Below are 25,800 nucleotides of genomic sequence, written 5' to 3'. Positions count from 1 at the left end.
GTCTGACTCATGCCATGGTCTTCTCAGTTGCCACATATGCCTGTGAAAGTTCGACATTAAAAAAGGAAGATAGAAGAAGAATTGATGCATTTGAATTGTGGGGTTGGCGAAGATTATTGAAAATACCAGGGACTGCCAGAAGAACAAACAAATCAGTTTTAGAAGAAATACAAACAGAATGTTCCCCCTAGAGGTGAAGATAACTAGGCTTACACTCTCATACTTTGGGCACATTGTCAGGAAAGACCGATCGCTTGAAAAGGACATCATGTTTGGTAAAGTCGAGGGCCAGCAGAAAAGAGGAAGACCTTCAATGCGATGGATTGATGCAATTACCGAAACAATGGATGCAAACATTGGAACAGTCAGGCATATGGCACAAGACCGAACAGCATTTTGTTCTGTTATACATAGGGTCGCCATGAGTCGTAAATGACTCGACGGCAACTAACAACAAACAACATGACAATCATGAGCTTATCCCAGGTTCCAGGAGATAAATGTCAGAAGAGACAACTAGAACGTGATTGGTGGAAAACAGTGAATGTGAATATAATAGGGCATAGGCATCCACTCTGGTCTGAATCTACACCATGGTGAGCAGTGGAAGTGCAGTATTTCTCTGCACATATAGCATCCACACAGTGCTATTCAGACACTTTTAGGCAATGACAAACCACAAAAGCATTCAATGTAACAGATTTGCTATCTATCTGGAGGATGAATTCATTCACATTTCACTCAAGCTGTACAGTCTGTACAGATGACAAATGTGACATCTTGTGATGTTACCTGGGATTAATTTGAGCCTGTCAATCTCAAGTGGACAGGGTCTTCTGTAATGCTAGTTTTGCCATCTGTTGATCTGATCCCTATCACACCTATCTTGAGAAAGTAGCTAAGACACTGATGGGAGGCTGGTTCCAAGCTATGGTGATGCTTCCTTGCGAGGAATGATACCATGATTTCTCTGTCACAGCTCCTGCCCTATGGAACACCCTCCCCACTGAAATCCAGATGCCGTCAACCCTGCTAGTCTTCCAGAAGGCCATGAAAACCTGATTTTTCTCTTAGGCATTAAGGCCAGGCTGCTAGTAGAGTCCAATATGAGTGTTTGGGAGTCTAGGATTCACTTGTAAGATGTCTTAATTCTTGTATTCTATTATGATTGCTTTTAATTTTATCTTTCCGTTCTGTTTTTGTATTAGTTTTTGTATTGCTGTTAGCCAACCAAGTTATGTACTTAAGTTGAGCAATTTTATAAGTTGAAATTTTAAAATCTCAAAATAAATGCTAGCTGCCTTGAAGGAGATAGTGGTGCACTGCTTTCTTAAGAAGTCATCCTTTGACCTGGCTGTTTTAGATAACTATCACCATGTCTCCAACCTTCCCTTGTATGGTTAGAGAGTAGGCCTGCAATTTGGAGCTTCTCCTGGACTCACAACCCTTGCTGAAAGAACAGCTAGAAGCCATGATCAAAAGAACATTTGCTCAGATCTAACTTGTGTGCCCTTTCTGCCCTTTGCTCAGGTGGAGGTGTTATTGACCATCACTCATATTGTAATTTGCTCTATATAAGATTGTCCTTGAAGACTATTAGGAAGCTACAGCTGGTACAAAATGCAGGTCTGCCCTTTTGACTCATGTGATACAATTGCCATGGAAGCTGCATTACTGTAGCTGCTTGTAAGCTTTTGGGTTCAATGCGAAGTGTTGGCTATGACCTATACAGCCCTATATGGCACAGGACATTGTTATTTCCAAGATTGCTTGCTCGAAGTAGAATCTGTCTGTTCGGTAAAAGCTAACAGAAAGGTCATGCTACCGATTGTTTTGTTTGTTATACTGCCCAGCTCCTATCATCTCTGGTTCACAATTAAAACCTTTAAAATGAGAAAAAATACAGTAATGGACAATAATGTGCCTCCTTCTGGGGAGCATACTTCTAGGGAGTATCAACAAATAACAACCCAGAGATCAGCTCTCCCTGGTATGGTTACTCTCCTCTGAAAAAGTGTTCCCCTGGAGAAAAAGATGGACCGATTCCTGCTAGTATTTGGGGGATGGGGGAGTTAATATCTAGTTTTCCCATAGAACCTTTGGGGATAGAAGAGGTATGAAAATTACCTGTACTCGGAATTGCTGAAAAGGTACCCAGGACTTTTTTTTCTTTAATGATACATTATGTTTTTAAGCCTGTAATTGAGGTGGTAATTTTTAACTGTATAGACTCTTAGGACTAAAACAGCATAAAGGCCAAAATAAATAAACAATTAAATACACAAGCAAATAAATACATGAATAAAATTAACAAAGATGCAAAAAAAATCACACAATTCTTAAAGAATCTAAGTATGTAATGAGCCACATATCTTCTGCGTCTGTTGTAAGAGAGTTAAAGGAGAAGTACACTTAAACTCGACTTATTAATATAGAATGGAGCAAAATACTTCTACATTGGATGTATTGAAGGATATTTCTGATCAATGGACCCAGAAGTTAATTTTAAGAGTGTCTGCCTCTATTGATAGACTGTGTTTAAAAGATGTTATGGAAGAACAAGTTTTACTGGACAAGTCTGAGACTGATCTGAAAGTGGATTTAAAAATGACAGGCTTCAAGAACAATATGGAAAAAGATGCTACACTAGATATACAAACGAAACCAGCTGATGTCTTAATAATTAAAAGGGATACAGAAATAACAAACCAAAAGAGTAACCTGGATAACTTCCCTATATTGGATTTACAAAATAGGCTTAAAGTTTTGAAGAATTTTGTGAGACAGGACAAAGAAAAAATGAAAAGAAATCAAGTTCTAGGACATATTTGAAGGGATTAAAGATCAGGATTGTTAAAAGTGAAAGGAAGGAATTTAAAGTTGGTTTATTTGATCAAGGTTAAAATAGATATGTTGTTTTCTCAGGTAACTGTTAATGGACTTTTGCTGATCAGAACTGAATGATGAGGTTTTGAGGATTTGTTCATAGATGAGACATAAGATCTGGGAGGAAGAGATCATTTGTTATATTTTAAGAGTAGCTGATAAGTTACTAAAATTATTTATACTTGTGACGAAGGGGGAAGCCATTTCTTTATATATTCTTTTCTTTACTATATCTTTTTTTCTTTTCTATTTTTCTTTCCATTATTTATTATTTTCTGTACTTTCTGTTAATGTTTTCTACTACAAATTAAGGTTACTATGGTAACTCTTCATTTTGAAGAGGTTGAATTTAATTGTCTTCTTTTTGGATGTTAATTTTTGCACCTGGGGAGAAGAACTTGCCTGGACTTGTTTTAATTTCAGTTTCCCTTCTGTGTAGGCATGTAGAGAGTTAAGCAGCTCTCACTGACACCCTGTAAATATGTTTGCTTTCTGTAAATAAAATTATTTTTATATAATGCCTGGTCTGTGACTTTTCTGATCTCTCCTGGGCCAAAGGCTTTCCTAGCAATCTGCTAACACTTTCTATCTTTTTATTCTTTTATTTTTCTTAGTTTGTATTAGTTTTTATCTTTTTAATTGTAATGCTTAATAAAATTACTTTTAAAAAATTGGATAAAATGATGTGACCTTTATGGATGATACTTTGCAATCATGCCAACAGAGACTCAAAAAATAGAATTCCTGACTTTTTCCCCTATTGCTTTTTTCTTCCATGTTTCAGAAAATGGTGGGTCTTTGTATAAGGTTTTAAATAAATTCTGCAAGTGCTTGAAAAAAAAGGAAAAAGAAAGAAATATGTTGTATAAAATAGTATTTGCTGTTCACTTTTGGGAATCCATATTTCATTGCTTCACATAATTCCATGTCTCATTCAAAACTGCAGTGACAGCTTTCTACACATTAGTAGATTATTATCTGTTTATCTCTAATGCAGTAAACTAAAGATACTTGGTATCTATTATACCTCTCAAACTCATTGTAAGCACCCTCAGAATAGGTACGGCACATCGTATGCGATCGAAGTAATCTGACTGCATCTTCACAAAAGTTAGGATATATTGAGTGATCTTTGCTGCCAAAACATAAGCAATGAAACATGAAGCTAAAGTAAGAAATACACAAATGAATACCATTTAGGCATGAAGGTATACATTACTGATAGAAGAAAATAAAAATGGGTATGAAAAATATGCTCAACTCATTAATTCATGTATTGCAATTTGTAGTTAGTGTGGATCAAAATAAGAATTTAAGCATCAACATGTTTTGGATTGCACATTTAAGAACAAGGATATTTTGAAGCAGTTCTGGATTTTATGTGAAATAGCCTCAGAGACAGCTACAAGAAACTTTCTTGACTACCCAATGAAATTTGTATGAGGAAAGTAAAGTTTCCTTCAAATATAATTAATATGCAATCAATATAGCAAGAAGCACCATCAGCCAACTACATAAGTGGCCCTTCAACAGCATCATTAAGTTGATTCTGATGTAACATTTCCCATTCGTATAAGAGCTGCTTTCCAGTAAGAAGAAAATTTGTACCTTCAGCCAAAACTCATTTCTCCCAGACATAATCTATAATATTAATGCTAAATACTGGTAGGGAGAAGGAAAGGCATGGCTTAAATCTGAAAGACTTCTCCCTTAATTAGCAGCTACAGGAGAACTCCTTGTTAAGGCAAGATCTCCAAACCCTTTGGGCACATTTTTAAATTTGTGCAATTATTATAGCCAACACAATATAACTGCCTAATTCAGGTACTGGCAATATTTTTTAGGTAGTGATATGAAATCTCATATAACGATACAGGCTGCAAAAAATTAAACATAAAAAGGCAAAATCTGACAAGATTTAGTCATCACTAATTCCTGAGATTTTATGCATGCTTACAAAATCTTTGGTGATCTCAAATGACAACACCAAAATTTCATAAGATTTAATAACCTGACAGATTTTAGGCTATTTTTTAAAAGAAAAATAACATTTGATTGTGTTAAATTATAGACACTGTGAAAGTACAGTCATTGGTTCCTGCATAATAGAAAAAAATCACTTTTTTTTAGTTGACATAAATTCAAAGTAATTTGAACAAGAAATGGAGTACAAAGTAAAAAATAGGTTTAATCCCACATACTAAACCTTGTATTTGTCCCCACACAAAAGCAACATTATTTTTTAAAGAGATTAATTAGTTGTTGTAGAAGGCAAAAAATCAACAGCTGGCTGATTCCTGCTTTGTTGCTGCTGCTGTTCTTTCTTTCTGTATCCAAATACTATTTTCTTAATGGAAGGCATTGACAGGAGCATCTAAGAATACTACAACATTTTTGAACAGACAGGCTTTATTTTATTTATTTATTTTCTATCCCGCCTTTATTATTTTTATAAATAACTCAAGGCGGTGAACATACTAAATACTCCTTCCTCCTCCTATTTTCCCCACAACAACAACCCTGTGAGGCGAGTTGGGCTGAGAGAGAGGGACTGGCCCAAGGTCACCCAGCCGGCTTTCATGCCTAAGGCAGGAGTAGAACTCACCGTCTCCTGGTTTCTAGCCCATTGCATATATATATTTAGTTCAGAATGGCTGTAATTGCACCCAGATCCTGGGAACAACTACCACTATATTCATAGAATATTTTGGAGAATCAAAATATTTACAAACATAACTGAAGTAATTCTTACTATTTTGTAAGGCAGATCAGCATTACTGTCACGATGCAGGTGGGACTCCAAGATACAGGGTCACTTAAAGATATTTAATGAGTTCCTAACTGAGATAACAATCCACTCTCCCCTTGGAACACAACCAGCACCTTCTGCTTATATACAGCATCCACTTCAATGCTTCAAATTTGTATAACAATTTTTATCTGTTAGCAGTGCTAGGATTATGAATAAAAATCTGGTATTGTGGCTGATAATACAGAATATTGGTTTGAAATGATATGAGTGAAAAACTTATATCAATACTGAGCAGAATCTAACAACTGGAATTTCAAAGACAAAGCTTGATAACTGCTTAAGAATAGGGCAGTAAGTGTTGTTGTATAACATGCTCTCTATTGATTGGAAAAAAGTGAACCTTTGGAGACATTAAAAGTAAGCAAGTAATATATTAATATTTGCAAAATGTTTCTATTAAGCCATTCGATGACTTAAATAGTATGAAGCAAAAATATAAGTTCAAATAAAAACATGCATTTACTGTATATACAGAGTCACACACAGGAAAGCAGATACCTGGCATCTCTATGATGGTAGTCAATGGACTGAGTGTGATGGGACCAAGGCAGAGTGAGATAATGACTGAAAGCATAGCAGAAACAAAAATAAAATGTAAGACAATAAAATTAAGATAGAGTAACATATATATAGATATATAGATATATCACAAAATAGGAAGCTGAAGGTCAGACAGCATGGGAACAAAAACACTATAAAGGTATAATTTTTATACAGATAAAAAAAATATTCACAAAAGCAGATCAATGTATTAATGTGCTTCTCCTGGTGCAATGCTATTACAAGCAATTAATTCCCCTCCCCAGCATGTCTGGAATGTGCATATCATGCAACTCAATTCAAAACACTGTTACTTTGATTAATGAAGGTGACTGCCCCATAATTAACATATTTACAAGCAACAGGTTGCAAGACATTTAGAGATATTTAGGGTTGTTGTTTTTTTAATCCATTCAGTCATGTCTGATTCTCGGAGACCGCCTGGACAAGTCCCTGCCGTTTCCTTAGCAAGGTTTTTTGGAGGTGGTTTGCCATTGCCTCCTTCCTAGGGCTGAGAGTGTGACTGGCCCAAGGTTACCCAGCTGGTTTTGTGCCTAAGGCAGGACTAGAACTTACATTCTCCCAGTTTCTGGCCTAGTGCCTTAACCACTACACCAAACTGGCTCTCTTTAGGGATATTCCAGAATAAATTCCAAAAGGCTACCATAGACAAGTAGCCCTGTGCTTACATTGTGGGGACCAGGGTGATATGACTTTCACATGGGCCACCAAGCAGTCATACCCCACTGTCTTAGAAAACAGGCTCCACCTGGTTTAGATGGGTTACCGTCATGAACACTGATGGTGAGCAGGAGGGGGCCCCTATCCAGGGGGGAAAACGCACATGTAGTAGGGAGGAGTTGAGTAGTCATTCAAAGAGACACAGAACAGACCCACCTTGACTTTTGGGATTTATCTGTATGGGTTTTCTCACGCTTCTTCAGTTTGTTAGGATTTTCTGTCTAATGTAGCAGTAATAAAACACTAGAGACCTATTCCTCATCTCAGCGTGGTTCCTGACTGTTAGGACAGTTACCAATTCAGGGAAGCAATATCATCCAAGTGGACCAAGCTCCAGTGCTAATACCCAAACACCAAGTAACAGTTCCCCTAACACTGTAGGTTCCAGGTTGGATGGGGAACCACCATTATCATAGACTTAAAGTTCACAGAGGAGGCTCAAAATATCTTAAAATAGTCTGATAACTCTCTTTTGGTGATAGAAGCCACTGATAGATAACTACTGCTGTCTGGCCCAGTAGTCTGTGCCACAGATCTGTTGGGAAAGGACTTGGCAGAACATTCTGATCAACTGGAATTCTCCCTGTTTCTGCTCCTCACTTTCCCCTAGTACTAGATGTTTCCTGGCTTCAAACCCATGATCCTCAAAGTACATGGTTTAGTAGGGCAATAAGTTTCAAGTCCTACTGTTGCAAGGAGCATGTTACAGCTCCATTTCCTGAGGTCCTGGCAGCAGAAGAGGAAGGAGAGCATTTACAAGGCCTAACCAGTAAATATGCCAATTTCTGCAATTCTTATTTTTATGTCTATTTATTAATAGTATTTATAATTTTATCTACTGTATTTGTATTTTGTATTTACTGTTTTAATTGACTACCTTTGTTGTAAACCATTCAGAGTCCCTCTGGTGGGAATAGATGGGCGGTGACAAATTTGATAAACAAACAAACAAACAAACATGTTCAACAAGCAAGAGGTTGATCAACTACCAACCCACTGTTTCTACAACTGCCCAACTGACCTGATCTCTGGGGCCAAAATTCCAGTTGGAGGGATTTATTCCCTTGCAGAGACCAGGTTGGAGTAGTTAGGGAGTTTATTGCTAAGAATATGAAGAAGCGGTTTATTCTTTGTCTTTGTGACCGCTTGCAGCACCAGTACTATTTGTTAATAGAATATATTTCCTATTACATATTGTATTCAGCTATACTATGGCTTTCATATTTTAGCATTAATACTAACTACAATTATATAGTGTTTTGTATACTTTTGTGTAGCACTCTTAACTCATTAACTTATTATTGCTTGAATATACATAATTCTTTTATTCTTATGTTATCTTTTGTTGGCCTATGATGAAATAATACAGGTAGTCCTCGACCTACGACCACAATCAGGACTGGAACTTCTGTTGCTAAGCGATGCATTAAGTGAGTCACGCCCAAGTTAAGACCTTTTTTGCCATGGTCATTAAGCAAATCACATGGTCATTAAGCAAATCCAGCTTCCCCCAATAACTTTGCTTATTGAAAGCCCCGCGGGAAGGTCACAAATGGCTATCACGTGACCCTGGGACACTGTAGCCATCAGAAATACATGCCAGTTACCAAGTACCAGAATTTTAATCACGTGACCGCGGATACACTGCAATAGTCGTGAGAGCATCGGTTGTAAGTCACTTTTCCCAGCACTGTCATAACTTCTAATGGTCATTAAACAAATGGTCATAAGTCGAGGACTACCTGTATTTGATTTGGAAATCATTTCCAGTAGTATTTCTTCTCAATGAAAACAATTAAAATGTACTAATTGCACTTTATTAATTTAGTAATTTAATTTAGTAACTGCACTGCATTATACAACTTCATGTATAATATTCTAAAATTCACAATTTCTACTTATTTCCATTATTCATACTGCAAAGAAGTCTGAATACTGAAATATTCAAAAGGATTTAGACTATTATGTTTTCTAATTATTTGACTGAGAAATACATGAAGTTTCCCTTAAGTGTGGCCCATACTGTGTGCTTGAGCAAAACAAAACTGCTTTTATCTAACAAAAGTTAATTTGAATAGATTCTCCAAAAGAGCCTGGATAAACTTGGTCTTGTGCTTTGCTTGGGTGGTTATATTAGTGATGGAAAGAGAAATACAGTAACTCCTCCTCCTCATTTAACTGGCACTTCTTCAGTAATCTGTAGTTCTAAAGGCATGAGACAAACAAGCTTTCTCCTACTAACTTAACTATGGGAAGAAAAATCAATGTTTGCAAGAGGGTCATAAATCAAGGCGCGTTAGCTTGTTTCTTTTTCCCAAACGAAGAAGAGGCATTTTGTCCTCCTTCTAACTGGTATTGCCAGCTGGTCTTCAAGTAAGGGTTGCCAAGAGCCAGATCCAGTCTAGCTACCCTCAGAGTTTCAGTTTCTCTTCTCCCAAATCACCTTCCTTTTCCCTTCCCACATTTGTTCAATATATGGATTATTCTTCTATCCTGCAACTCTCCACCCTCCTCTCCTCTAGCTCTCAGACCATCAAGTCCCTGCCCCTTTAACTGTTGTGATATTTTCCCTTGTGACACACCACAGGTTACTCCAGTGCAGAGTCTGAGTGCTCATGAATCTCATGCTAGAAAGTGAGTGTACTGTATATAATCCCTCTCAAGTATAGTGAGGTTATCAAAGAGGAATTCTTAAGAGAAAAAGTGTTTATTATTTTTCTTCCCCAAAATATTTGGGGGGAATAAATGTAATATTTCCCTCTGGTCACTAAACATCTTTAGTAGGGTAACAACACAACCTCTGCCTAAACAAATGTGGCTGCTTTAATAAACAGCAGAGAGATGCTGCTCTCTCACTGAAGCAAGTTCCAAAGCGCTTTTTCCAAATCATTTTCAAACCAAGCAGAGCACTATTACATCGATAGTTAATTTTAATTAAATTACATTTATATGTACATAAAATAATCTTTTGTTTTTGTTATGCCATTACTTTGTACAATATACTCTCAATATACTACTCAAAATTCAAGGGGAAAAAAGGTGTTTTAATGTGCTACGTTGTTTACAATACTAGATTTAAATTAAGATCGAGGTTGTATCCTTGCTGTGCCACAGAGCTTTCTGAGTGACTTGGAATCAGTTACTGTCTCTTAGCCTAAACGTCAGTCCATCACACTAAACTTACTTACAAGATTGCTATTAAGAAAATAGTGAGAGAAATCAAGTAAACTACCCTGAATTCCATGGAGACAGAGGAAAAAATATGACAAATAGATGAATTGGCCTTGCCTACATTACCCCTAATATACTGCAGTAACAAATAACTACAGATTTAGTATATTTTTCAAAATACATTTGTGCACAAAACTCATTTTTAAACTTGTAATACCACAACCTCCTAAAATGATAAATGAATTTATATGGACCCCTCTTCCACATATTTCTATGGGCAAGAAATAATTAAAATTTAATCTATACCTTGTGAAAGGTTCTCAAACTTTCCCACAGTGGAACTGCTTGCGCACGCAAAATACCCTGAGTGATTTTTGACAGTGCTGCCAGTTTGCCTGTGCAAGCTTGATCAGGTTTTTAAAAATGTTGAATCCCTAAGTTGCTTATGACCCTGGAAGATCTCAACTCAATATGAGACCTCCTGATATAAACATTTTTATGTATAATAGAAATATCCTATACAACTTGACCTTAAAAGCTTTAAGAAAGATAAATTACTTTAATTGCTCTGTGCTTTAGGATTCATAAAATTATTATAAAGTAATTATGTTCATAAAGGTAACCTGTTAACATATATACTTGGTATTTATATTAATTTTAAACTAACCCAATTAAGATGCCAGATTCTTTCTTTTTTTTTAATCTAGTGTCATACTGAAAAGACGAGAAAGGGAATATACTTTTGGGGGGAAAAGGTGGAAAGGAACTGGAAAAAAATCCTTGGAACATTTCATTCAGTGCAGCAATATTGGAGCAACAGTTATTGCATAAAAGGAGTTCACTATCCCAGAACAGACCTAGGAGAGTACGAAGCAAAAATAGCAAATAGCATGCAACAAATAGACACATTATTATAATTTACTGGACTAAGAACAGGGGCTTGAATGTTTGCACAGTTTCATAGAAAATTCTGTCACAGACATCTGTCAACAACCTGCCTAAAGTAGAGTCTGTAACTCAATAGTATGTATATTCTTTCAATAACACAAATTCATCAATGAAAAGTTATTCTTACTTAACAGCACCCTATGTGAAAGTGATGGCTTCAAAAGAGTATTTGGAGTTCTGCACTATAGGGTTTTTTTAGTCTCATGAACAGTAGCACGTATCGGTTCAGCAGAGTGCCTTTTTCTTCTTGAAATTAAAAAATCTTTTATTTGTTGTTTTATAACCAAGCCAAAAACAAAGGGGATGTATCATTAAACAGTGTTATCATGTTCCACTAAAAATGAGACAAATGCATTAAAATGTATATCTACATACTAAGTCGAAGTGCCAGATAAGTAATAATTATATTATTCTAATGAAATAATAATTTTATTTAAAATAGTCTCCATGTAAGAATTGCTTCTCAGACTGATAAAAATCCAGTTAACCAGTATGTAAACAACGTGCTGCAGTTCCCCTAAATTCAATGAAAAGAGCTGCCTCCCCTTCCAGTATACCATAGGACAGGGAGAAAAACACTCAGAAAGTCTCCACCCTAATGTACACTGAGCTACATTGGTTCTAAATTGAAACTTAAATTCATTTTCTGGAATTCTTGTATTATTGCTTTTTCATCTTACTAAATCTTGCTAAAGAGAGCTGTGAATTCATGCTTGGGGAAAAAGTGCTTTTCAGGCCAAAAAAGGCCTGATACCCATTTTCTAGAGAGAATGAACCTGGTGTCACAGATTGGTACCCAATTAAAGAACAGGAAACTAAGAGAAGGAATAAATGACAATTTTCATACTGAAAAGATGTGCAAAGTATAGTTGCTCAGGACTGATGTTGGAATTCGAGCTTTCTAATAATAATCTGAAGTTAGGGATAAGCAATGAAGTGCCCATGACTGCTAATGATAATTGGCAACTGTTGAGGAAAGTAAAATAGGCACAAAATCACAAATGTAGTTCAGTGTAATAAAACACAAAGTGATGCACTTTGGGACAAACAAATCTGAGCTGGCACTGGTTGATTAGAAAAGGATCTTGGAGTCATTGTGAATAGTTCAATGAAAAAGTTAAGCAATATGTGACTGCTATAAAAAGATCAAATTAATTTTTAGAAGAGAATTATTAGGATTCATTTGGATGACTTATTAGGAATGGAACTGAAAATCAAACTGCCAATACAGTAATGTCAAAAAATAGTACCACATCTGAAAAACAATATTGTGAAGCTGGAGATTTTTTAAAAAAAGAGCAACCAAAGTGATTTGGTGAGCTAAAGTAGTTTATCTATAAGGAAAATCAGTGGCAACTAGGGCTTATTAGCCTAGAAAGAAGGCTGGTAGGGAGAGGCATGAAAACAAGAGGTATGAAAACAGAGATACATAAAATAATGCATGGTATGGAAAACATGGATAGCGTGCCTTTGTCTCTCACACTGTTGAGTTTCTATGTATGGGTATGTGAATTCTCATACTCATACATAGAAACTAATGTAGGGACCATTCAGGACTGACAAAAGGAAGAAGCACTTTGCACAGCACTTGTAAACCATGGAAATCATTGCCTTCTGATGTGTTGAAAGCCACCTCTTTTAAGGTTTTAAAAGGAAAACAGACCAATTCGCAAAAGCCTGGACTATCTATGGCTATTAGTTTGCCCATTTATTATTTTCACAATCCAGGCAGCATACTTTAAATACTAGATGCTAGTGACCAATAGTAGAATAGAGCCACTTGCTTTTCTGTCTGTGGTTATGAGCTCCCTGAATGAATATAGTGGGCCACTATATAAAATAGAATACTGGAAGACATGAGTCATTGGTTTGATCCAGCAAGGTTCTTCTTTTGCTTTTATCCATAATATAATCCCACTCTTGATTACCAACATGGAAAGAAAAGCAGAAAAACATTAGCATCTCTAGTCCTAGAAAGCTGCAGGACTAGAGTTTTCACACCTTACTAAAGTGTTGGTATCTGCTGGCACCTTAACATGTTAATTGGAAGATCTGAATCAACATCCAGTGAGTGTGCAAGGCATGCACAAAGGAAGCAGTAGTAGATCTTAAATCAAGGTTCAAGATAATCAACCTGGCTTTCTTAGGAACGATACAGGACTTGGCTGAAGTACTGGTAGAGCATCGATATATCAAGAAACCTGGACCACTGAAGGGGAATATATGTATGATCGCACACAAACAGTAAACCCGCTAATTCTATTAAGGTGATCTGATTCCGCCCCTCCTCACACACATGTCCAAACCACAGAGGCAACAGCTTCTCAGCCATAAGGAGTGCACATTTTGCCACAGTCATGGGAACAGAATTACCAAGATTGATTCTATTCCCATCCCTAACTCAAATATACAGATCAAACCATGGAAAAAATTAAAGTAAATACATTTGTAAGTATTTATAAGAGAACAAATGTTGTATTTAACAGAGATTTGTAAAGACTCTCTTGCACTAACACAAAGTCCAGTCTGTAAGATGAAGTAAGTCATACAATGTGGAAATGAACAGCTGCGCTATGTGTGTTTTCTGACCAGAGAGAAAAGCTCCCTAGAAGATACATATTTCTTAAATCTTCTATTTATGCATAGGCAATTGATGCTAAAACCAAGTATAGAACGTACCAGGAAGCTTTCCAATTTGATATAGAAATATTAAATTACTATATTGATTAAATTATTAAATATTTCTACCTTTTACAGACCTTAACAGATTAATTATTATTTACCTTATATGAATTATTCAAAATCAAATTAATAGTCAAAATGAAATAAAAGCCTCATAGAAAAAAAGGCCTACTTCTTCAAGTTAAAGGTGCTTACTGCCTTCTAGTTTTTCTGACAGAAAAAATGCACAGTATGAATACATAATATATAACACACAATGCCAGTGACAAAATAATAATTTCAAAAACAGGAGCAGTTCAATTTTTTCTACCCTAATTTTGTAAACTAGAGAGCTGAAAAGACTGGTTTGTCTGCAGACTCTCTTTCCATTGTTTACTCTGTTACTTCAGAATATCTACCTCTCTCTGTCTGGACAGTTGTGGTCATCCATTATTCGATGTCTATCCATTCGATTCATGGTATTGTAATGTGCAGGAGTAGATCGGGTCCCTCGAGACCCATGTTCCACATTCCTTGAAGAAACAAAACCATCAATGTTATAGAGGGGAAATGAGCAAGTCCCTTGTGCTAATATAAAATGATCTTTATTAATGAAAATGTTATCTGTAGGGTGCCACATTCTTGACCCTAATGTAGTAGGTTTTTCTGGTCATGAATACATGCTGGTTATCTAAACCCTGGTATCTGGTGCAGCATCTTTGAAAACATTTTACCATCCTATAAATTTTTGCAGTCATACAAATGTAAAACAGAAACTCCATATCCTCTTGGTGGATGAGAGGAATTTGAAAATATTAAGTCAGACTCTAACGCCTAAAAAAAAAGGTGGGGAAGTTGTTCCTTGAATATTTAGATTTGATTTTGTCATGGTCTATAACCACTGTGCTGTAATATACAACTCTACTGCCCAATAACTGACCAATCTTAGTTGGAAATAAAATGAGAATTCGAAACAATTTACCCACTACAAAGTAAGCATGCAATTTAAATTATTCATGCAAAATAACCAGTGCTTGTTAAAACAAATCCTAGTTAAATAGGTATCTTCACCAAGATATCTTATTTGTAACTTTTTAACTTTCACTTTATTTGTAATTCACATTAGTTCTAAAATACTTCTTAACTATAGTTAAGGCAGGAAGGAGAATTCACTCTATGCCAGGAGACGTGTAAAAGGGAATATGCATGAATTCTCTCACAAATTAATAAGAGTACCAGAGATACAAGTGCACCAACCTTTAGTACGCTATCATAACTAAATATTATAAAATACCATGTAAGTGTTTTCCTTCATGTCTTTTTAAAAAGCAGTATTTAACGTTTTGTATGATGACCACTCCTTTAGAAAAGTTGGTGATTGATATTTAGAAGGAACGTTTAGAAGACAGTGATGTCTACGTATGCAAGTATAGAAAAAGTACATAATTTTTATAAAAAATTGAAACTTCCACACACTACAGGAAGGGATATTCTTCCAGGGATGTTATAGGAAAGCTGTGTCACTCTATGGTAGTAAGAAAATCAGGAGGAGTCTGGTAGGATCTTTTCTGACTAACACAATTTATATTTTAATTTTAATTTTTTGTCAATTGGGAAAAAAATAACCCAAATTTAAAATTTTTGTTACTTAAAAAAAAATGCTACTGAATTCCTGATCTTTCAGGGATGCTTATCTTTGTTACCATATTCTCTTGAAGGGCAGCAGGTTCTTGTGGTGGGGGGGAGGAGACCAGCAAAAACACTGTAAATCAGTTATAACCATGCACAAATCTTGGATTTCTGCACTGCTCTTTGTCAAAGGCTCTTCCTACTGTTACCACAGGGTTAGGGAAGAAGCCTAAAGAATATATTTGTAATTTATGACTATGGTAGTAGAAATTTAAAATATGTGCTTTAAAGGGGATAATGGAGGAAAGACAATACTCTGGAGCTAATCATTAGGGCAGAGGAATAAATGTTGTAGGACTGGAAATATCTCTTCCCTATGCTTTACTCCTCCCATCTTGAATAAAACAGTTCAAGTTCAGGGATGTCAAATAGCCTTGGCCAGACGTTTTTGAGCAGAGTAGTGTCTTTGACAAGTAAAAAACACTGCAAAAATCCAATTTCCTTCCTTCCTTCCTTCCTTCCTTCCTTCCTTCCTTCCTTCCTTCCTTCCTTCCTTCCTTCCTTTACACACACACACACACACACACACACACACACTTACTTACTTACTTAAACATAAAACCCACCTTTCTTCATTACAAAAATCCAACCAAGTTCTAACCAGTCTTACATCAGATTAACCTCAGCAAGATGGCTGCATCATCATGTCTTCTCAGGCAATTCCTAATGTGTGAGGCTGATTAATGTTTGCTATTATTATTCCCAGTTAGAGCTTAGAGAGGCCTATAATTCTGATCTGCTCTTCCTACCCCCGTGCACTTGTTTTCTCAGTAATTTGATATTTCTTCCTTCTATTCCATATAGTATCCAGGGCACAACTGTCCTAACAACCAGGAAACACACTGAGACAATGAACAATTCATCAGTGCTACGCATGCGCTTGACAGTCTGGATGGGAGCCCCCTGCTCGCCATCCTTACTCATGACAACAACTATATTGGAAAAATTTACATGAGAACTGATATCTATAATGGCCTCACTGAATATTCTATAAATTAATTTCACACACAATTTAGAGTTAGAAGAGCCTGTATACTGTTGCTTGGAAGATAGGAATATAACTGATTTTTAGAATGTGGGGCTTTCATCCACCTGCCAAAAACCAGAACAGACTGGGCTCCCCCCTTCCCCACACATATGCATACTCACACATTTCTAATTGTATAGCACTTTTGCATGGATTTTAACTTTAAGCTGTTATGGATCAACCTTGAATGAAATACTGAGTATAAATAATAATACATGAATAAGAAGTCTAACTATTTACTTGAGATTATTCATATTTCCTGATGTTAACATGGCTTTTGTATGCTATTACTGAGCATGACTTTACACATTTCCAGTTGTACATAGAAAATTGCAAGTCTCACTAAAATATTACCACACCAGTGACTAATTATTAATGTGAGTCCATTTTGTTACCAAGAGAAAAAGATTATCTTTAATATGTATTTTATAATATATATAGGTCAAAATATATGAGGCCCTCAATAAAGAAGTTATTTCCTGGACTGCATATTTATTAATTGGAAATCTTTTACTATAATCAATATCTGCAATTTTAAACAGGCACAATAGAGGTTAGATAGAATAAGGGTACTATATAGAGACTGGCACTGGAGCTCACAGATATTCCAACATGAAATTCTCATACTGAAAATAAATAACTGTGTTAAAATCTCCCAAGAAAAAAATGGTAAGAATCTTTTTAGCAGAAAAAAATTATAATTTAAAATAATGGTAATTAATATCAGTACCACAGCTCTAAGAAGACCATTGTATACTTTGCTCACCTCAGTCTTTCTTGTCTGTGTGCAGACTATTTTCTTGCATACTTACAGCTTCCCATATTAAACAGAATTTGAAAAGTAATATATAGTGCTAATATTTCAAAAGTTACACTACACTCAAATGGGAGATAATAGTTTATCAGCTACAGGAAATTTAATTCATCTAAATAGTGACTGATGGCAGTAATATAAAAAAGTATTTTAGTCATTCAATAACATTATCTTTGCTTGTGTAAATATTCATTATCTAATTTGGTAGACATAATTCATCAATGAATAATTAATAAACACTGTACATCATTAAACACTGACAAATATGAATAAATTAATAAAATAGATCATTATAAACAAAAGTATTTCTTTTAAGCAAATAAGTAGCTTAATATTTTTCCTCTTTCATTTTTTTGACTTTATACCAGTCATGTTTTATCACCGTGTATTTTATATTAGGAAAGAAAATCCAGCCTTCCCCTACATATGCATACTACAATTTACCTTTGTGAAGGAGGGACACTGGGAGACCATGACCTAGTTCTTCCTATACTGTCACCACGGTGAGGAGAGCCTGATCGAGAGCAATGATTGGATGACATCACTTGTTCTGGCACTGATAATGTTGAACTTTGAAGATCTCTTCCATTATGTCTGTAATCTACAAAAAAGGGAGAGAGAGAGGGAGCTGAAAGAAATATAGAGGTTTGCTTATTTATTTTTTTCTGTTTCTTAAAGTAGTATAGATACTAGAGAAATATTTATGTATTTTTCAAATTGCTCACATCAATTCACAGAACCTCATAAGAATAGCCCTGCCAAATCAGGCCAAAGACCCACCTAATGAAGCGAATCATTTCCCATAATGGCCAGCCAATAATCATGGAAAGGCCAAAATTGAAATGGGTTTCCCTTACTGTTTTACAGTATTTCTTTCCCAAATAGGTAGATATGATAGGTAATACTTTTTGCATCCCCAATATCTCTGTATGCAAAATTAATTTTTCCCCAAAGGTAAATTATGTAATATTTATTTGCACTGAATGGCATGTGTTCCTTTTTTCTTATTCATTTTTTGTGAAACAATCTTTCTGAAGCTTTCTGAAATCCATTTTTCTTTTAACTATCCTTATGTACTTTCAACAAATCTAGCCATCTCTGTTTCACTGTATTTTTAAAAACAAATTAAATACCATGGGTCCAAATATTACTCTTTGGGAGATCTACATCTTTCATCTGGCTCTGAGATACTGCATCTCAGAAAGCTGCCTCTTTCTTACTGGCCATATTTCAATGCCATGCCACAATGGCTCAGTGGTTAAGACGCTGAGTCAGAGGACCATTAAGGTCAGGAACTCCACAGTTCGAAACCCGAGAGCGCAAGCCACATGACGGAGTGAGCTCCTGTCAACTTGTCCCAGCTCCTGCCAACCTAGCAGTTCAAAAGCATGCAAATACAAGTAGATAAACAGGTACCACTTCAGTGGGACAATAACAGGGACATGAAAGGAGCCCCCCTCAGGCATCCCCTGGGCAATGGTAACGTCACCGGCAAATCCTCTCAAATCCTCTGCCTTGGTAGGTGCTTCTGACATGAGGAAAAAAATGCCATGCCACCCTTTTCCAACATTTTCTAAAATACATACTTTTCAGTGATCATTTTTATTCAATTTCTTTGACCTAATGTGAGCATTTCTTCATCACAATTCATGGTATCAATCAGCCATTGCTGAGCAATATACTGCCTATCTTTGTTAGGTACAGTAAGTTGCTAATGCAGAAATGCTGTTTCTTAACCACTGTTTACTGTAGCTCTCTTAGAATTCTTCATTATATGTATCCTTTACCTATCTTTTCTTCTGCATATTTTGCCTTGCTTGAGTTAGCACAATGACTCAGATCTACTTACTCTTTAGATACTCTATTGCTTGGGCCCTCTTCCTACTAAGCTTATCAATCTCAACATTCTTATTCATAGTTCTTACAGTAAGTAATTTGGTGAAGTCTTAGTCTCAAACAACTTTCATCTCTTTCATAAAAACTGGTTTCGTTAGTTCACCAGTTGTAATGTCACAGAACATTTCCTGACATCACAGAATTTCCACTGAAATTTCTAAAGATGATGTGGTTTGGTGGGGGAGAAAAGGCTATCTCCTGGTGTAAGCCTTGCTTATCGGTGTTCCAAAAAAAGATATTGCTCACTTATTCTTAATAATTTCTCCTTAGGAACACAGCTGTAAACAACAAAATTAAACAAAATTTCTCCAATTACACAAGGGGGAAAATCATTATTGAACAAGTTAAAATATTATAAGGACTAATAAACTGAATGGTATATAAAATGGTATATTTTAAACAAAGCTGCCCTCATCTGGAAAGTGCTAATTCAGAATAAGCTACTTATATATAATGTGTTCATTGTGCTTTTTCATTGCTTCCCAGGAGGAGTCCTTTAACAGAGCCTACAGTATCTTAATTAAAAACCTGGAAGGTGGGAGACTTTGTCAACAAGCTTATTTAATCTGCTGATTTTATTGCACGGAAGATTATAAAAACACAAGGGAGGACAGAAAAATTCATGACACAAACTGTAAAAGAAGCTGAAACTGGAAAAATGTAACTTAATATATCTAAAACATAAGAACCACCAAGATTATTTGCAGGGTAGTCACAACATCTACTATATTTAGAAGATGGCCCAGATTCTTGGGCCTTGAGCTAGTCTGGAGATTCTAGCAGGGGAGCACACCCTTGACCACAGATTGGTTCTCCTATCTGGCATGTTGTCCTCTTCCACCGAGCACACAGCTTTGGGAGGGACGCATATTGAGCACTGAGGGAGGAAGGGGATGCCTACCTAGCCAACCAGATCAGCTGAAACAACCCTGACAATCAATGGGGTGGCAGATGTCTTAGCTAGATTGGGGACAACTTGCAACAGAAAAGTGGCAAAAGGCACTGTACTCTGGTCCCTGTTGCTTCACCTAAGTCTCTTTTCCTGCCATGGGATTCAAACCTGGAAAATCAGTTTTGAGGGAAATTTTGGAATTTAGCATTTAGTTTTGAAATAAGAAGATGGGGGGAGGGAGGGAAGGAAGGAAGGAACAAAACAGAGTGGAGGTCGCACATTTAGTATTCAGTCTTATAGCTAAAATAAATATCATTTGCACTGCAAAATTCCTGAATGAAAAATAATTGATTACAATATGTATGGGTGAAGAAAAATTAATTTGTCATGGCTTGTTATGGTACAGGTTAATGGCATCTGTTTGAAGCTACAATTACAAATAAAATACATTAATAAATGTATGCAGGTTTTATTACTTTTAAAATTTCTCAATCCAGTAGCACTGCGATTATATTTGGTTGCATTTCTTTTTTACCCAAATTTCAATCATTCAATTTCAAAATTCAAACTGCAAGAGAATTTTACTAATTAACCTCTCAGTCCCCATGGAAAATCATGACCATATGACACTGAGGAAAAGGAGAACTGTCTGACCTATGGAATGTGACATGCTTAGGAACCAGAACTACTTTGCCATTTGTAACCTAAAGAGAAACAGCAACGTAAAGAGAGCCAGCTTAGTCTAGTGGTTAAGGCAACAGGCTAGAAACCAGGAGTCTATGAGTTCTAGTTCCCCCTTAGGCATGAAAGCCGGCTGGGTGACCTTGGGCAAGTCACTCTCTCTCAGCCCAACTTACCTCACAGGGTTGCTGTTGTTGTGGGGAAAATAGGAGGAGGAAAGAGTATTTGTATGTTTGCTGCCTTGAGTTATTTATAAAAATAATAAAGGCAAGATAGGAAATAAAGAAATTAAACTGCAAAGATTGTGGTTGAGAAACACCTCAGCAACTTTAAGAAGTGTGGACTCCACCTCCCAGAATTCCCCAGCCAGCATGAAGCAGAAGTCCACACATTTTAAGCTGTTGAGGTAGAGAAACACTGGCCTAAATTACCCTTCAATGCTGGGAATTTTAAGCAGATCGCAGAGCAAGCAGTTCATTGTACCATTGTTTTGAATAATTTGCTGATAAGGCCAGAAACCTGTAACTGGAAATTTCATCTAAGAAAAGAAAGCTTTATTTTAGCATTGGGAAGATAACTGTTTAGCATAAAAACACTGATCTTTATAGTGCTTTATGGGAGTAAACGTAGTTTGCATCAGCAGATATTTAACATCTGGAATGTATATTTTTCTCACTAAGAAATAATAGTAGCCTGGCAATGTTCTTAAAAACATAATAAGATAGTTTAACAGAAAAATAGAACACAAATTAGGTGGTTATTTACAGCAAATAAATTACAAAGTTAATACCTACCAATTAGTACTGAGAAAACTCCTTAACCTAAATGATTTTTAAATATTTTCACTAAAGAAAAACTCTAAGTGTATTTCCATCTGATCTCCCATATTTGGAAATAAATGTGCTTAAAAGTACATATGCAGTCCCTCCCATTTTCTACTTTTGAAAATGCAAGTTAAAATAAGAGAAAAAGAAATAGGACAGCCATTTGACACTACTATAATGCTACTTATCCAGCAGCTGGCTGTACTTACTACTGTTAGTAAGGTAGATAGTAAGGAAGTATTAGTAAGAAATGAATTGCCCTTGGAGCAGTGAAGTGTTTAAACAGAAGCTGAATTGATATGTCAGAGATCAGAGATACTATAATAGTGAATTCTTGAACTGTCTGACCCTTATAAAGGGTCTTTGCATTACTGTTATAAATCAATCAGAATTGTTAAATAAAGTTCATGACATTTACTTCTCAAAAGTTTTAGTAAGATTGTATAACCATGCTGTGCAAATACAAACTATAAAATAGGCATTATCTTCTCCAATCATTTAAGCTGTAGTTGCCATTCAGGAAAGCAACTATCAAGTCCTTATCACTGTCTGTAGGTTGAGTCATGGCAACTGGATTTCTTTCTTTTTGGTTGAAACGTTTCGCTGCTTGTCCAAGCAGCTTCTTCAGTCAGGGCAAAGGTTGGTAAGGGGACCCCATATATGTCTTGCAGGGCGGCTACATTGTCCCTACACCTGAATGGCTGTTAATTGTGCCTTCACAAGTTTTCCAGGAAGGCCACTCTTACCAGGCCACTTGGGGATGAACAAGGGATTTAGGAGTAAGACATCCCAAAGACAATCCACACCTCCATGGCACAATTAACAGCCATTCAGGTGTAGGGACAATGCAGCCACCCTGCAAGACATATATGGGGTCCCCTTACCAACCTTTGCCCTGACTGAAGAAGCTGCTTGGACAAGCAGCGAAACATTTCAACTAAAAAGGAAGAAATCCAGTTGCCATGACTCAACCTAGAGGCAATTCCACCTGGATGACTGAGAATCTTCATCAACAGTCCTTATCACTGTGTTTCACCTGAAGATGAGATGAGGACTATTAAATGTTCATTGCCAGCATTGTATAATATTAATAGTGAAGTAGTGCTAAACTTTTGCAAAAGTCAGCAAGTACTGCTGCTGGATGTTATCTGTCTACAGCTGTAGTTGTTGCTGGGGCAGTTTCATAAAATATAAAATTGTACTTTCTCTCTTTTGAGGCAGTGACTTATTTACATCTGTGAGGGGAAAAGCAGCAAAAACAACTTTGCTTGAATTGTATTGTTGCTGCCAGGGGAAGTGGAGGTATAGTGGGTTTGTATTTTGAGTTTTATTTTTGTAAGCCCCCCAGAGTCACTGTGAGTGAATTGGGTGGCCAGATAAATCTCTTTAATAAATAATAATAATAAATAAACTTTTAAATAAATTATATGATTAACAAAACCTGAAAAGACAAAATAAAAGAACTGCCATACGTAAGAAAAAAAATAGAAAATATGTGAACTTGTACTAGATGTAATCAAGGTGAATACATCCATTAAGATACAAACATAATGAAGCAGCAGCTTGAATTCAAGGTTCTTAGTTAACTTAAATGCTAAACAAATGAGAAATAAAAACATTCTACAATGACAGCAGGATAGAAAACAAAGAAAGTAATCAGCTACCATTTCAACTTTAACTGTTTCCCAAACTCCATGCTATCCCCCATAACTAGGATTATTATGAGATAAAATAATACAAACTCCAGCTCAGCATTATAAAAAGTGTACAAGTTTTCAATATATTTTTATTACTACCTCTAATATTATTTAAAGGTTTTTAATATTTTTTCTACTTTTCATCCAACAATCTATATGTTTTGCCTAGGAATGAACATTCAACAACTTTTTTCCCCCTAAAAATGACAATCCAACAAGTTTATGCTTGTTTCTTGTTCCTCGCAATTGTTCAGAGAATTCTGAATACAACCAAACATTACCTCTACACAAAATAGGATAACAAAAGGTATATGTTTTCAGGTAATACCCATATTCTTTTCCTCATCCCCCACCCTTTCCTTTCAGATAGAATTAGTTCCTTTCCTTTCAGATAGATATATTTAGAAAGCATTTAAATATTTCAGAGATATCCAAAAAAGGATAGCAATTGGGCTTCTATAATACCAGGCAAAGACAGAAAAAGCTTCTAATTTATGAATCAAAGGAATTACTTATAGTGATTAATGCCAACAGTCGCTAAGATAAATGGCAAACAGGATCAATTCATTAGCAGTACATAGGTATCACGCCGACCTATTTTCTAGACTTAAAGAAAAGGATCAGTTCACAATTCTACTCCAACATATGGCAGTTTTTAATGACTTCTTAATAACTTTCACTTTCAAGAAGCACCATTTTGTTTCCAAATAAAGGAATAGTAAACTGCTTGGATTTACTATTAGATCAACACAATAAAAGACAGGCTATGTTTTTATTTGTTTATGAATGTCTGTAACAATTCCTGGCACCCTGGCTTTTAGTGTCCAGGTTATCTTATAGAATTCTGCTATTTTAGCTGTTTTCCTTCTTACAAGTCACGTTAAATATTCCACTGCTTCCACCTCTCTGTCACCGTTATGATAAGTGACCCTTGAAGATCTGCCTTCCTGCTTCAAATACTTTATAACATATGAACAATGTTTTCAAGTTTAAAGTACAGTTTCATTTTTTTCATGATTAATGTTTAGTTCAGTAGCTTTGATACAAAGTAGATTATGCTTCTCTTGAACATTTCCAACCAAGCTTATGGAAATGTTTTTCCTTCTTTTCCTCCAGCCCACGAACAAGCAAGATTCAGACTCACTCTTCATCTTCTTTCAACAGTGCTCTGCAGATCTCTTCTGACACTTCATCTCCCAGAGCTTTTCAAAGAACCAAGGTGGACCCCGGGATAAGTGCACAAGGAGAGGCACATAGGGACAATACAGCCCAGGGCCTCTGTCATCTGCCCATTCCAGAAGGTGACCAAGAATTCAGCCTAACTGGCCACTGGATCCTCAGGGAAAACCGCAAGCTCCTTCTGAAACCCCATAGGGTCCATCAGTCACTGATCGAACAGGCCCTATGGGGAGGTTGGCACCAGCGAGCCAGACAGCAATCAGAGTGATCTGTCCATGGCAACATTATGATGTTCATGTCCTCCACTAAAAGATCACCTCATAATTATCCTGAGACAAAATCCAAATTTTATGTCCAACCGCTAGTATGGGTTGGGCCACTGATGACTTAGGTCCATGGTTCTCATGGAGGCCATGAACTCCTGCACTACCCTGGACTCTATACCACCAGGTGGCAGATTGAAATCCTCAAGCACCAACAGCTTCAAGGACTCTACAGCCAACTGAGTGTAGAGACTAAAGAGTATGACCTTGACAGAGAGAAGGAAAACCTGTTAACAAGGAAACAAGCAGAAAAACATTACAGAAGCCCAGACGAGGGGGAAGGAGCATGAAAGTGGCTCAGACAGACATTCCCCAAATTCACATGAAGATAAAAGAGAAAGGAGGAAAAGCACATTCAGACTTGCAAGATTCTGTTACTATAACCAATCTTAATAAAAGTAGTTTTAGGCACCTATTTCTTGGTTTGGTATACCTTGTAGGACTGACACCCACTGACAGAATCCAGCAACACAGGTAGGGTTGATGCTGGGCAGCAGGGAGGGCTGTATACCAGCAGCAACTGTCCTCTAGAACCCAGCTTCAACCAGAGCATTCATATCCAATAATCTGAGGAGGAATGCCTTTGAGAGCCTGCAAGGACTCATGGATAACAATAGCCACAATTCCCTGAGAATCTCATCTGATGCAAAGCCTGAAACCCAGGTGGGCACAATTCCGAGAGAGACCTTACCCCCTCTGGGCTCACCCCAGTCTCAGTTAGACACACCAGGTCAGCATCCTCATCCAGAATAAATCATGAATCAGGGCAGTTTTGTTACACACCAGCCTGGCATTCAGCTGCAGCAGACAGAGCCCAGTGTCCTAAGGGCCACCAAGGGTCCGATAAGCAGGCATCGAGGTTGGAAGCCAATGGCTGGACAGTGGGGTTGTTTTCAAGTAGTGGACCAAATGTCCCTAAATGCAACTCACCCCCATATACCTGCCATTCTTTCCTCTGCCTGTCATTGCAGGGGTGTTCCTTCCTGCCCTCTCTATCCCCACCCACCCACCCCACTCCC

At 36.6% G+C, this 25,800-nt stretch overlaps 1 protein-coding gene across 1 annotated transcript in view; it reads right to left on the bottom strand.

Annotated features, from left to right (window-relative positions):
• RIMS2 (regulating synaptic membrane exocytosis 2) overlaps positions 1-25,800 on the bottom strand; it is a 209,326-nt gene that overhangs the window by 111,444 nt on the left and 72,082 nt on the right. Inside the window, exons 13-15 of the mRNA XM_063299583.1 lie at positions 17,734-17,890; positions 14,179-14,292; positions 6,197-6,262 (exon numbers count right to left, since the gene is read on the bottom strand). Of these exons, the coding sequence (XP_063155653.1) occupies positions 6,197-6,262; positions 14,179-14,292; positions 17,734-17,890 (337 nt within the window). The remainder of the gene's footprint in view (positions 1-6,196; positions 6,263-14,178; positions 14,293-17,733; positions 17,891-25,800) is intronic.

Source organism: Candoia aspera, chromosome 3 (genome assembly GCF_035149785.1).
Source record: "Candoia aspera isolate rCanAsp1 chromosome 3, rCanAsp1.hap2, whole genome shotgun sequence".
NCBI classification, from domain to species: Eukaryota; Metazoa; Chordata; class Lepidosauria; order Squamata; family Boidae; genus Candoia; species Candoia aspera.
This window is presented reverse-complemented; position numbering and strand designations above follow the sequence as displayed.